The 14,012-nt window shown below is 38.6% G+C and overlaps 1 protein-coding gene across 1 annotated transcript; it reads right to left on the reverse strand.

The window, feature by feature from the left end:
- Positions 1 to 9,822: 9,822 nt before the first annotated feature.
- LOC124151454 lies at positions 9,823 to 13,399 on the reverse strand. The gene is made up of 6 exons (XM_046523935.2): positions 13,295 to 13,399; positions 12,646 to 12,822; positions 11,969 to 12,094; positions 10,532 to 10,615; positions 10,200 to 10,337; positions 9,823 to 9,954 (listed from the first exon to the last, which is right to left on the reverse strand). Exons 1-6 carry the CDS (start codon positions 13,362 to 13,364, stop codon positions 9,875 to 9,877), a joined length of 675 nt encoding a protein of 224 aa, XP_046379891.1. The 5' UTR covers positions 13,365 to 13,399; the 3' UTR covers positions 9,823 to 9,874.
- Between the last annotated feature and the right edge of the window lie 613 nt (positions 13,400 to 14,012).

The following is a 14,012-nucleotide window of genomic DNA, read 5'->3' on the forward strand; positions in this document are numbered from 1 at the left end:
CACGGACGTTATCTGGAGGATGTGGAAGACGACGCAGACGGCGCTCCATTTCATCCCACACATGCTCTATTGGGGAGAGATCTGGAGAAATTGCAGGCCATGGCAGTAACATGACATTGTTATGGTGAAGGAAATCCATTGCGACCCTAGCCGTGTGAGGACGAGCGTTGTCCTGTTGAAATGTCAATCCCGGGCCATGACGTTGCAGGAAAGGAATGACCACAGGCCTCAGAATCTGATCTCTGTAGCCAACACCGGTGAGATTGCCCTGAACAACCACCAAAGGGGTTCGGTGCCGTGCTGTTATCCCACCCCAAATCATCACAGATCCACCTCCAAAACGATTCCTCTCCACAATACAGTTGCGTGCATAACGTTCTCCCAAACGCCGGTAGACACGTTGGCGCCCGTCACTGTGGGAAATGTTGAACCTCGATTCATCTGTAAAGACAACATTTCTCCACCATATTCGAGGTTGGCGAACATGATTTCGACACCATCTTAGACGGTTGACTCGATGACGGTGTGTCAGGATGGGACGTATGGCAGGGCGTCGTGGTCGAATCCCGTACTGACGTAAACGATTCCTGACAGTGTTGGGATGGATACGGCGCAGTCCAGGAATTGTCTGTGACGTCGTTACTGCCGTTTGGAACCTGTGTCGGAGATGTGTAACTCGAATCCATCTGTCCTGTCTTCGCGTCGTTACTCGGGGACGTCCTGAACGTGGGTGGTCGGCAACGTCATTTGTGTTCTGATAACGCCTCACCAATGCCGACATCGTGTTACGATGGCATTGGAAATGTGTTGCCACCTGTTGTTGCCTCATTCCCGTTTGGATCATTCCAATGGCTTCATGACGCTGAACAAGGGAGGTTCACGTGACTCAAATACCTTAAAATAGAATATGGAAATTCCTAATGAAAGATGACTTGTACTTAATATTTAAAACCATACCAGGATTTATTTCATAAAGGACACACAAGCTTACACGGTACAGCGTCTTTATATTCAATTTTAACTCTGTCAGCTGAATTGTATATGTCACCATAATGTGGACCTTACTATATATACAATACGGTAACACTGTCGGTGTATTACCGTCATTACCGTAATATAAAGGTACAATATGTTATTTTTATGCAGAACTCTAAAATGAGTATATTTGCATATAAACATTACACACTAAGTGTACATGGAATTTACAATGAATAATGCTGACTTACGATGCTTAATTAGCAAGGAGAGTTATGAAATATAATGCTACTTTTGTTCACAATGTTACACAAAGACTGTTACACAAAAAAACCTTTCTTCCTGAATTACCTGAAAGATTATTAACTTATTTAAATGATATGCAATTGCAACAACCCAATTTCAGGAATAATAGATAAACTAGAATATTGTAATTAACAAATGCAATTTCAGTTACTTTCACATTTATTCTTTCAGCGAATGAATCGTTATTTTGAACAAATATATTATGTGCGCACTCTGAGTGGTTAAGATTTGAAATAATGCTTTATTGTTTTTACAATAAAGGTGACATTGTGTTTTTGTGTGTTGTTCCTTGTTTAGACAATTTTCTCATAAAGTTACCCAACTAATGTCTACCGTGTTTATTAAAACAAAGCGGATTATCTGAATAAGCCGGCGGCGCTGACGATTGACTTGATCTATCGTCCTGAGTATTGCGCATCCTGGTCACTGGCGCATTGTATTGATATGACACGCTACGGATTAACTGTAGACACTGTGAGAGGAGCATTGTTTAAATGTCCAGCGGCAAGTTTTTATTGTACTCTGTGGACTCCTTTACCCGTTGCAACTTTCATAAGCCTTTCGCCAAAACACACTGTATTATTTGTATGTTTAGAATAGTACAACCTAACGTAAACGACTTTAGTTATTGAAATATTATGTTTCAACTTAAATTTTGTGAACCATTTGGAATAATACGACCACTATAACAACGCTGTGCAGCTGTCAATCTTGGCATGATTTGCTTGTGATATGCTTGTGTCTGCGCCTGAGAAGTTTTGAATTTTTGAATGACCACAGATCATGCTTTCCAAAGTGACAGCGACTTTTGAGTTGCACATGCTGTTTACAGCTGCACAGGATGCACGTGCAGTAACACATTGCACGTCCATAGGCCCCCCATCAATGACGTCATATCGCATTGCACGTGCATGAGCGTTTGAATGTCTCCGATAATTGCTGTGTTCAAACCTATATTTCATTTATGGACGGTGTGCCCTTATATCTATATTTTCTCCGTGCACAGTTTTTTTTATGTGGCTAGTATACTTCTGGATTCCAAAACCACTATCTTCCAATATTCATCCCGTTTCATAGCTCTTAACTATTCCATCATGTTTCCAAGCAAATACAATGCAGTACATATCCTAAATTGCTACCCCATCAACGCACATGCCAATTAAGTACAATAACATCAATATTTTGAGACCAACCCCCACCTCGGTGACATTTGCACCTGTGAGAATGCTCGGGACGGTGAGAGGTCATCACCTCGGGACAGGTGTTAGGTAATTACCTCAGGTTATAGGCCATTTCATACATGCATGACAACACACGAATATTTTCTAAGTTGATTATCATTTAACCTGTAAAAGTTCATTTTAAGGGTAATCACAGTGTCACTTAGAACAGGCAAGATTAGGCCAATTTTCGGGTTTTTTGATATATGCTCTTTTTATAGTCCTATGACTCGTATTTATTAAATGAAGCCAGAAAAGCAGTTTTCTAGCATTTCCGACAGTACTTTAACTTCGGTGTACACCGTGTGCTTTGCCTTAAACAAACATTTCTCAGTTGGCAAACCTGAAAAACGAAAATTATTTACTACAAAAAGGAAGCACACATAAAAGAACTAAGATTGCCATTTCACATGGGAGTTAGCAGTCACTATGAATTCGCTCATGGGGGCATACAGGCCATACCAAAGGGTTTTGTCTGGTCGTTTGTGGTGCAGGTTGTACACTGCTCTAGAATTCCTGACAATGACTTCTGTGTCCATATCCAAGTTAGGCCACCATGCATGCAACATAGCAAGAGATTACATCATCTTGACTTTTCCATGTAGACTTTCCAAGATTGTATATATGAACTGGAATGGTACAATCACACCCACTCCTTATAGCCGTCCTCAGGGGTCATGTTTTCTTTCTTCCTGTAATACAGTAGCTCTGTGGCAATCTCGCTTTCTGATACACACATTGTTAGGTGTTTTTACTCTTGCCAGAAACTAGGCCTTCAATGTTGTATGTGGTAAAGTACATATTAGGAATGAACTTCCAGTATTAGTTAACACAACCGAAAATGACTTCTGTTAAATAGGTGGATCGTTGTGCATCCTAAATCGCTTCCATCTTGGATTTTGTTGGGCGAATGCCTTGACTATCAACAAGGCAACCCAATTACTAAACAGACAGTTGCTGGAAGGTACACCAGGTAGTGTTTCCACTTGATTTCAACACCTTGTCTAGATTAGTTGAGAGTATGTTGTCATCAAGACTTTTGTCTGGTGACATACAGGTCATCAATACAAAATCCAATTAATGGGAGTCTTTGGAACACCTGATCCATGACATTTTGGAGCAATGCTGGGGCTGAAGATATTCCAAAAGGCAATCTTGTATATCGATAGAGACCATTGTGAGTGTTTATGGTCACATATTTCCATGACCCCCTTCGTCTTAATCTAACTAGTTCCTCTGTCATCTTGTCGCATAAGGCACCGGCATTGGCTTGTAGAATGTAGATCGTACTTGTTTCAGAGACAGGTGAAGTTTCACTGTTCCAAGACTATCATCAAACAACGATAAATAGTTGTTTTAGTTTTTCAAAGGACTTCCTTCCTGTGGAAAACCAGTCTCTGAATCTTTGATAACAAGTTTCTGCCAAGCAAGGGTGTTCTGTTCCTTGTGTTATACACATTCCATTCAGCTGTCAGCCAAAGTCTGGCTGACCTACATGAAACATTTCTAATTGTTCCCACTGACAAGGAGTCGAATATCACAACCATTATATGTAAGTATCACTAACTACATTAACTGCTCGAACAAGGAACCTTGTATAAGAGCAAATTCAAAGAATGCCACATGTGAGACCAGGTGGAAATGTCCCAAAACCATGGATCAGCGCTATAAACGTTTGACTTTACTCTAACACAGGATACATGTCCATTCTTCTTTTGAACTGAATTCCAAACTTGTAAAGAGTGATATGTTGCTGGGCCCAGAAAATCCCTGTCTCAAGATTAACCATAATACAATCATGGGAAGACTTTCTTTAAATTTGTATAAAGTATTTGAGACAAGTGGAATTCTCAAGGATTTGCTTGAATTTTTGAATACCCTCAAAACATTTGATTTTTTTTACTATTCCGCACTGCAAACAAAAACCTCTTCAAAAGACTGTATGACAAGGGTGATGACCTCACTTTCAAAAGTCAACTTTCCCTTTATACCGAGCAATACAACAGCAGCCCATGCCCTTGATGGCTACATTTCACAACTTTTAAGGTAAAATCGAGCATGTTCTTTCTCCAAATTTTAAACAGTAGTTAAGTATTTGTCAGTGTATATTTTCGGGTGAATGTTCATTTTATTGGAATTAAGTTATGAAATGCCGACGCGTTCATTGTTGTAAAGTTTTACGTTATTTTGTATGGGTGTAAAAATCATAGTAGTGCTTTCAAGTTGTTGTAAAGATATTCTTGCTGTATTTGGAATTATGTATTTAGCGCCACCACTGAGATATCAGATGATGTATTTTCAGAGCGTGAAATTTCATTTGTAGCCTGTTGCCCATTTTTGCCTTGAGTATGTCCTGGTTGAACATCCTATTTCACCAGCGCATCATCCCAGTCTTTTATACAGTAAAACGTAGGGTCATTAGAGCAATATTTTACTGGCGCTACAGACAATTTAAAAATTAGATCTGACCTCAAGTGAAGTATGACACATAGAATGTGTTGAGAGCAGAGATTTATTAAAACTAGTGTTACTATGAGCAAAGGAAAAACCGGGTATGATATGAAATATACTGAGTGTAATCATAACTAACTATATGGTAATAATTGAGTGATTGTATTACTGTCATACAACTGTGTTTTCTGTATTATTTCATAGCCTTGTGTAATCATACGACTGTTATTCAGTTAGCACCAGTGTCATTTGTCATATCCATCATCTTCGTCTGAAATAGTCTCTTCACAATCACAGCAGTAGCAGTAACTTTTTTTTCAAGGTATCTAAACATCGATGACTTTTCCGGTTATAATTTCTTAAGTTTGGATGACCCATTTTTTATGTGACTGCATCTCCTGACATTTACTACTTATTGCGGGGCGGTCGGGTAGCCTTGTGGTTAAAGCGTTCCTTCGTCACTCCGAAGACCCGGTTCGATTCCCGACATGGGTACAATGTGTGAAGCCCATTTCTGGTGTCCCCCGCTGTGGCATTGCTTGAATATTTCTAAAAGCGGTGGTAACACCATACTCACTAATGCAGGCATGACACTTGCTCGACGTTATCACTGGTGTCGTTTTTCTTATGACATCGCCAACACTCCCGACAATCACCAATTCAGTGCCCCTCATGCCTCACATGATGAGAGTCACTTGACCAAAATATTTACCTAGCGACGGAACTCATATATCACAGTCACAAATTTAGCTGGTCGGTGGTTGGTGGTCAAGCACGGTGACTTGGTATATACCTGTCTTCGTACCACAGTGGTTTGCAATGCTTTCTTCAAGATCAAATCATTGTCGGTACGTAGGTGCTACATCAACAGATCAGAAACATGTCTGGCAAAACGTGAATAAATGTTCGCTTGGTTTGTGCAGTATAACTTGGTCTTTCAGGTTCACCTTGTTCTTGACAATACCTGCATACTCCATAACTGATAAGTTTGGCTACTTTTTTTCTCATAGTATATTTCAGACCAACTGACGAAATAACACCATAAATTGATAATCTCATGGTTTTGGACAATTATTGGATAATGCAGCTTTCATAGGCGAAGGACCTTATCCTACCTCGTCCGTGGTTTATGTGTAGTAAGTAGTTAGTTCAAATGGTTCATTATGTTGTGAAATATGAATACTATTCTCTAAGCAGGTTGATGATTAGGTAATAAATCATCTTTTATTTGGAGCTGAGCCGAGCACTTAACAAGCTTTCAAGTGTATAAATAAGAGGTTTATAACATACACATAGACTACCACAAGTTTCAAAACAAAATAGGTCTATCTCCTGACAGGAGTGCTTTAACAATGATACTGTTGTGTCTTTGAATTTCAGCTATCTTAGCACGTTCCAAAGAGAGAAAACTAACAAATAGTACTCACGTTCAAGACTAATTATTTATTTAAGTGGTTCAAAATAATAGTAACAAATTACATCATAGACACCTAGTAACCTTCCATTGATATGTTTTAATTTTCATCGCATGTTCTTGCATATGTTGAACTGTTTGGAATGTTGGGACTCAACTAAGGGGTGGATCATTTGATTTCGATGTTGGAGGTGGGATTCAAAAGAAACTCATAACTTCGTGTAAAATATATCAGCCTCAATAAAAAAAATGTCAACCGCAATATGGCCATCCTCGTCAAAGATAAAGGGGAGTTCGTGAACAAAGTCATAATCATAAGTATGACAGACAGTATTGCCTGTGACACTTTATTTATTAAAAATCATTTCACATCTTCCATTTCAAGAGGCCATATCATGCAAGTTACTGTGTCGTATCCTTGGACAATGTTATTGACTCCACTTGTCCTGCTGTGATATGACTGAAACAGTTTTTGACTGTGATGTGAAATGCCCATTAAGCATCATTTACACCAACTTGGAAAACTATAACAGACGAACAAGAAAGAAATATTGTTTTTAGGAACAAGGAGCAATGTCAAGGAAGATACTTATGTTGTCAAAACACATGAATTATATATCATTAACATTTATGCCATGAATGAGAACAAAAATGATGGTATGATGTCCACAGTCTTGGAGGATGGGGTCCTTGGTTCATTTGTTGGCTCAAGACTGAAATCAGCACATGAAACTCCCTTTAATCCTTCACAATGTCAGTATTGTGTATGCTCACTAGGGGAATCATTGCACAACCCAACTAAACAATAAGAAGATGTGATATGTCTGATCACAAGAAATGAGACTCAACGCCATTGTTCTCAAAAGGACCTGTGCTAAACTGATCTTTGTCATATGGGCGCCCTATTTGTTCTCTAATTTGATAGTCAAGGTGATCCCACAAGTGTTCTATAGGTGATAAATATGGTCAGTGTGCTGGCAACGGTAAGGTGTTGTATGTGTCATCTTGTTGAAACAGGGTTCGGGGATTCTGTTGCCAGTACTGAAGTACATCAGGATAGAGGGATTGGTCAATGTAACGCTGTCCAGTGATGTTTCCTTTCAAAATCAACAGATCTCTCCTGACTTGGGTGCAGATGCCACATTGCAAGAGTAATGATGCCGCATTGAAAGGTCTACATATGCTGCCAGCTCCAAATGGTTCGATCTCTTGAATGCAATAACGTTCTCCTCGTCATTTGTGAACAAAAAATTATTCTATCCTCTTGGAAAAGCTGGAATCTCTGTAGATTGAAGTAAAATTATGGCTGCACAACATGCCAACATGCCAAAGTTGGTTTGATCAGAGTACTGTTGCACGTGCATTTCTCCGCAAATTATTATCCCCCGCCCAACAAAGTTGGAAACGGGCTATATAGAAACGGGCTCCGTCCGTCCGTCCGTCCGTCACGTTTTGTTTCCGGAGCATAACTCAGAAACCGTTCAATATTTTTTCATGAAACTTTGCAGGTCTGTCAAGTACATGCTGAACTGGTGCCTTTTGCTCTTTAGAAAATTTAGAAATTTTTATTTTTTACGTTTCCATGGCAACAAGATGGACTTAGGTTCCAAACTCTTTTTTTTTACAATTTCCATGACAAGTTCCACCTCAGTTAAAAAAGGTTAGGGTTTGTTTGGATTTAATTATTTCATAAATTCTGCAACTAGGGCGGGGGATATAGCCGCGTTAGTGGCAAACTCTTGTTTTAGTTGTATTTGGGTGATTCTCAATAATTTTTTAACACTATTCGGGATTTGGATCCAACATGAACAAATTTCAGTTTGGTAATGTTTCTTCGTCAGTTTAAATCCAAATTTATGCTATTTATGTGCATCATCCACAATCGTAGTAATTGAAAAGTGCATTCCTCAAGTAGTTGTGAGTACAAGCATGTCAAGTTGACCAGTTTTCTGTCAATTTGAAACATCACTGCACACTGAGCTTTTGCAACAAATGGTTTTGTAAAAGATGCTCTTTTATTACGGTATATGGCAGTGTAATTTATTATTTAACAATGTATTACATTGTTTCTGTTGAGATTCAGTAGAAGTTCATTGAATTGTATTTGGACAATGAATAGTTGTCAGGAATGTAGTACTATTTAACGTAAGCAGTGGTGAGGAAGTTATATTTAGATACTCGAATTATCTGTAAACTTTCAGAATAACATGGATGTATGTCAAGCGTTACAGAAACGTGGAATATTCTGTGATGTTCCCCGTGACACTGGACTGGCCAAACACTGTGGAAGTGGTTAGTTCATCTTACATTTCAGCTCACATTACATAAGGACCAGCCTCGTGTGAAGATCAATTTTCACCCTGGTGTTTAGCCTAGGCCTACCTCGGAAGATTGACAACTTTTGCGGCAAGGTGATTATTATTCTTGTCATTATCATTTCCACTGCTTTCACATTTTATACTGCCTTTGAATATTGTACTACCACTCTATTGTGTACTGCCATTGTAATTGCTGTGTGGTAATTTGTATTGATTTTTAACCTTGTTCATTTTTAAATGCCAAATTGAATGCCATTTGTTGGTTGTTTCACGCTAAATTCTTTTACCTACAGATTTCTTGGTTAACATATTCAGGTAAAACAATCTCAGCTCTCTTTTGGGAACTTCATTGGAAATATATATTATATTACGCATTCATACGCAAAGTTTATTTCTGTGAAAAGGCTTGTTCATTTTGAGGCACCATATGGAATTAGATACCTGCTTTTAAATTTATTTTGACCTATCAGAATCAAGCATAATACTGTGTGATGTAGAATTCTTTTTAAAAGTGATAACATTAACATTATCTAAACCTTCTGAGAAGTGAGATACTATTTCAGGTTCTACACATGGATTATGTGTGACAAAGTGCGGAGCTTCTAGATCATAACAAGAGCCTTTCTTTAAAGGCTGCAAGAGTGATACCTATAATGGTTTGCCATGGAAAGTATGTAGACTGGCATGCGGCATCTTAACTGTGCTTATGGTCTTCAATACTCAGCCCAATACACTTGATGTACTTCAGCATGTTCAATTTTACAGTTGCACCACATTCCCCAGCAGCAACATGATCGTCGATTTTGGATGCATTCACGCCAACAACAACGAACACACTGTTGCTCAAACATGGGTTTGTTTTATGACGTGTGCATGGACAGCAATTTGCTGTAGCATTTGACAGTTGCAAATTGCGTTGATCAATAGGTTAATAATTTGTGCTGCTTATTTTTATGTGATGCGTATAATTTATTGTTGTGTGGCATATTTGGATATTAAACCATGGTATGTCCTTTCATAATGTAATATGCATATAGGTTTGTTGTCACGGAACTTCTATTATTTACATGTTTCATATTACACCTTTCATATGACGTAATGTGTGATCGTAAAATAAAATAAAATGAACTACAGAGACTTGTGACTCGCATGTTTACTATTTGTAATACACACAAGAAACTATATTCTTTTCAGCCGAAAATAGATGACAGGACGTGTGTGATACCACTCACTGCTCCACTGGTCAGTGAAGAAAGTCCGCTGCTCAGTGCTGAAATGAAAAACAGACAGATGTTTAAAATATTGAACTTATTCTTGAGAACTGCACAAAGTGCCTGGAATCATAACTATTACCCTGTTTGTGGCATATGTGCCTCTTTCTTAGTGTCTCTTTGAGAATGTGAATGTAACCAGGGTTTTTGTTTGGCATTTGCGATTTCACCATCTTTCCAAGTTATATGACGGTGCCTCGTCAATTGAGCATTGAAAACAGTAGTAAGTCAAAATAAAGGCAACCTGTTGTGAGAGGAGTGAGTGCTGAGGCGGCGATGGTTGCTGCAGCCTGCGATATTTCTGGAGTCAGAGCAGCAAGGAGCTCATCTCCCATCTTACTTCTCTTAACCTTGAGGTCTGACAAAAATGTTTCAACTCCCTCTGTAACAAGACATATCTCCAGATACATGACATGTTAGGTAAGCCAACAACATGTTCACAGTTGTAGTGTAAACGCAAATCTTATCAATCACACAACTAAAACATTTACAAATGTACCAAATCAATTTGAGCTTATCACTGGTAATGTTTAAGCTATTTGCCTTAAACACCGTCAATACACTCAAGCAACTCACTCGTTATGGTGCTTTCCAATAGTTGTTGAAGACTGCTGACAATATCGGTCTCTAAATCACTCTTTCCAAGAATGTTGCTCAGTCCTGTTTTGGAAATATCAAAAGGGGCAGTACTGACTGAAGCATACAGATAAGGTATCTTTCGCTGTGTATGTCAAAAGAAACGTGCAAATTTATATGAAAGAATTGCTTTATACACATCATCCATTTGTATGTATAGAAATCCATTGGTATGCCCGTGCCGGGGACTGCATTGGCGACTGGGGTTTGGTTTTATGCTGCTCTCAGTGCAATTCTTACCATATTAAGGCTCGGCACAAGGAGAATCTACATAACTGTGGTGGTTCAAATTTGGAAATCTTAATGAACTTAATGAGATGGCTCATGTGGTTGAGTAAACAGTAGTACATGTAAGTCTCTTTGGCTGTTTCGGATATTTTTACTTTTTCACCTTTTCTTAACGTTTACAACAAGTTGAACTTCTAAAGGATCTAATAAGCATAGGGATACAAAATCCGTCTCCAGGATGAAAATCTGATACCATTATATATTTCTTCGTGAAACTCCGTATACACACCAGGAACGTACTGATCTGCTGCCATTGGTTATTCAGAGTTTGTTCGGAATGTCCTTATTTGCGATTTTTGAGTTCATCTGACTCTCTTTTGCAATATTTTAGATTTTGAACTAAAGCTGACCTTTGCATTTATAATTAATTCTCTCAAAATGCGCGTTAGGCTCTTTAAACATCTCCCCAGAAAACACAGGACCAGTTAAGTTGAAAACACTTTAATTTGTCTTTTGTTTTTTATACCGGATTTTTCTGGATTTGTTTTGCGTTTTAAGTCAACAGGTCAACTTATGTATGTTCAGATGTGCGTATTTTTGTGTGTTCTGGACCATATCCCATATGCTTTGTTTTTATACAGACCACAAGTGCACAACTGATGTGTTTACGCTTTGAGAATACTTTCAAGTTTCCCGTTCCAGATTTTTCAAGGCAAAAAATAGGGTAGTTTTTTTTCTGTTGGCAAACGCATGAAGCTTTTATTATTACTTCAAGAAACTGTAATTATTTCAGGTTACTTTTGACTAGTTTTGACATTTAATACTTATTCACAATCATCAGTAAACAAGGGATGACGGGGATCTGGAGGAATATTACAATATATTGTCACTGTATTTCATCGCTATATGTAATACCCGAATTCCTCCACAATAATTACCACCAACAGAAATAGATTGATTTCTTTAGTTATGGGCACACATTTTACCCACATCAGTTTTTGTTCCAGGTTCATAGCATAGGGCTCTTAAGCTTCTTTAAGTCATTGCTTACTCCAGTAGGATAAGTGTAACCAGTGTAAAATATTGCACCAATGCAAATAGAATAGAATATAGTCTATTTTGGAGGCCATGGCGGCTAGCGAAATGTACCTTCAATTTCCGTTGTGATGGCAGTTGCTATAGATGTCTTCAGGTCTTGTTCCAATGGTTGCAGACTTATGATGTCGCGTTTGCCCAGGATACTTGTAAGAGCATTTGACAAGAGTGATGTGACCTCTAATGAATACATAAAATGGTACACGAATGTGTCAGTGCTTTATCATGGCTGCCTGGAAATAGTCGTGGCACACAAGTGGTAATTTAAACACGACCCACTCCGTCGATAACACATATTTAGCCAGGTAACGCATTGTGCATTGAACACTATTTCTTCAGAATCAAATATGAATTCACGTTATATTTTGTTACATAACTGTATGCTTTTAATGTTTGTTTTGTTTGTTTGTTGTTTAACGCCGCACTCAGCAATATTCCAGCTATATGACGATGGTCTGTAAAATAATCTAGTCTGGACCAGTCAATCCAGTGATCGACATCATCAGCATCGATCCACGCAATTGGGATCGATGACATGTATCAACCAAGTCAGCGAGCCTGACCACCCAATCACGTTAGTCGGCTCTTACCACAAGCATAGTCGCCTTTTACGGCAAGTATGGGTTGCTGAAGACCTATTCTACCCCGGAATCTTCACGGGTCCTATGCTTTTCATGGGATTACGTCTTATGTAATAGTTGCTTTGTAACATATACCAATATTAATCCTACCGTGGACAGCAAGGTTGGCGGCAGTCTCGGCCCCAGCATGGAGTGCCCCTCCAAGTCCTGTGCTGACCCCAGTCCCAAGGGCCGCCAGCAGTTCTTCGCCTGTGCTACGACTGAAGGGTGCAGCCAAGGACGAACTCAGCAGACTCACGAGACACACACTTGGAAATAGCATCATGCCTACAAGGATAAACATGCAATAGCCACAGACAACCAAACTGTGGGCAAAGGACAGCAAACTCAACAAACTGACAAAAAGGGGATGAATAGATGAAAAGAATTCAAACAACCGGGCTGCTAAACCTCCACTCATAACAAAGTTGCTTTTGTGAATATGACTCATTAGGGTTATTGTTCGAACCTAATATTGAAACTGACTAAATTGTTGTAGGTGCATGGGAATATTGTATGGGCACCACAACTGGGTCAAAGAGTCGTACTCCGTTATATGCACATTGCAGCATGCAAGGAATTAGGAATTTCAATTCGTCTGTAGACTGTTATACAAATGTAAAGTAAACCATTAGGTTGAAGGGACACTAATTTGTTAAATGATGTAACCTCACTATTTCATGGACCTAAACTAACCAATAATGTATTAAGTTTTCAATTATGCATAAACATTGATGATGAATAAAACCACAACACCTACCTTTGGGACCAGTAAGACGGACAAACACAATAGTCTTCCACGCCTTTATATTCAGCATGGAACTGTTCATTCACACACACACCCTAAGAGTTATAGATATATATTCTAAAAATAAGCAGCTTGACAAATCGAATGAAGATAAGAGTATGCTACTTAAGAATACTACCATACATGAATTAATAACATGCTTAGTTTCGGGAGTCCAACCACTTTAGTAAAAAACCCTTGCTTCCTCAGATAGTAAATGTTATGTGTTCATGTATTGACTGATAAAGATATTTTCAATGTCTCAGACATGTGTATGCATCGGAATAATTTAAACGATTCTGAACTATAATTTCGAACACAAGCAGTATATGGATGAAAACAAGGTACAGTATACCTTACATGTGATACACGGAGATTCACAACTCAATGACCATGGTTCAACACACCGTGGCCATGGTTCATAGCTCAAAAACCTTTCGTTTTAGCTCACCTGTCTGAAAGTAAAATCTGACTGTTTGTGGTTAACTTTTATGTTTTTGGCATCTCCTCTGAAACAAGGCTCATGGAGTAGAAACGTTGTAATTCTTACGAAAACTCAACCTCTATAACATCTCTGCCATATATCCTGTATTTTAGCTTCAGTCACACTAACTAAAATTTTCAGATTTTCAACAGACGTCCTCTTTACTTTCAATCACACACAATTAGTTTTTCCCAAGTAGCATCGTAA

This window comes from Haliotis rufescens, unplaced genomic scaffold, assembly GCF_023055435.1.
Source record: "Haliotis rufescens isolate VD_foot unplaced genomic scaffold, xgHalRufe1.0.p SCAF_9, whole genome shotgun sequence".
Classification (NCBI taxonomy): domain Eukaryota; kingdom Metazoa; phylum Mollusca; class Gastropoda; order Lepetellida; family Haliotidae; genus Haliotis; species Haliotis rufescens.

Excerpts from the sequence above, each read along its gene's own strand:
- LOC124151454 (XM_046523935.2), bottom strand. The coding sequence starts at position 13,364 with ATGAACAGTTCCATGCTGAATATAAAGGCGTGGAAGACTATTGTGTTT. Across the intron at positions 10,616-11,968 it reads CATCACAACGGAAATTGAAG|GACTGAGCAACATTCTTGGA; the intron begins GTACATTTCGCT and ends TTTCCAAAACAG. Across the intron at positions 9,955-10,199 it reads ACTCACTCCTCTCACAACAG|CACTGAGCAGCGGACTTTCT; the intron begins GTTGCCTTTATT and ends TTTTCATTTCAG.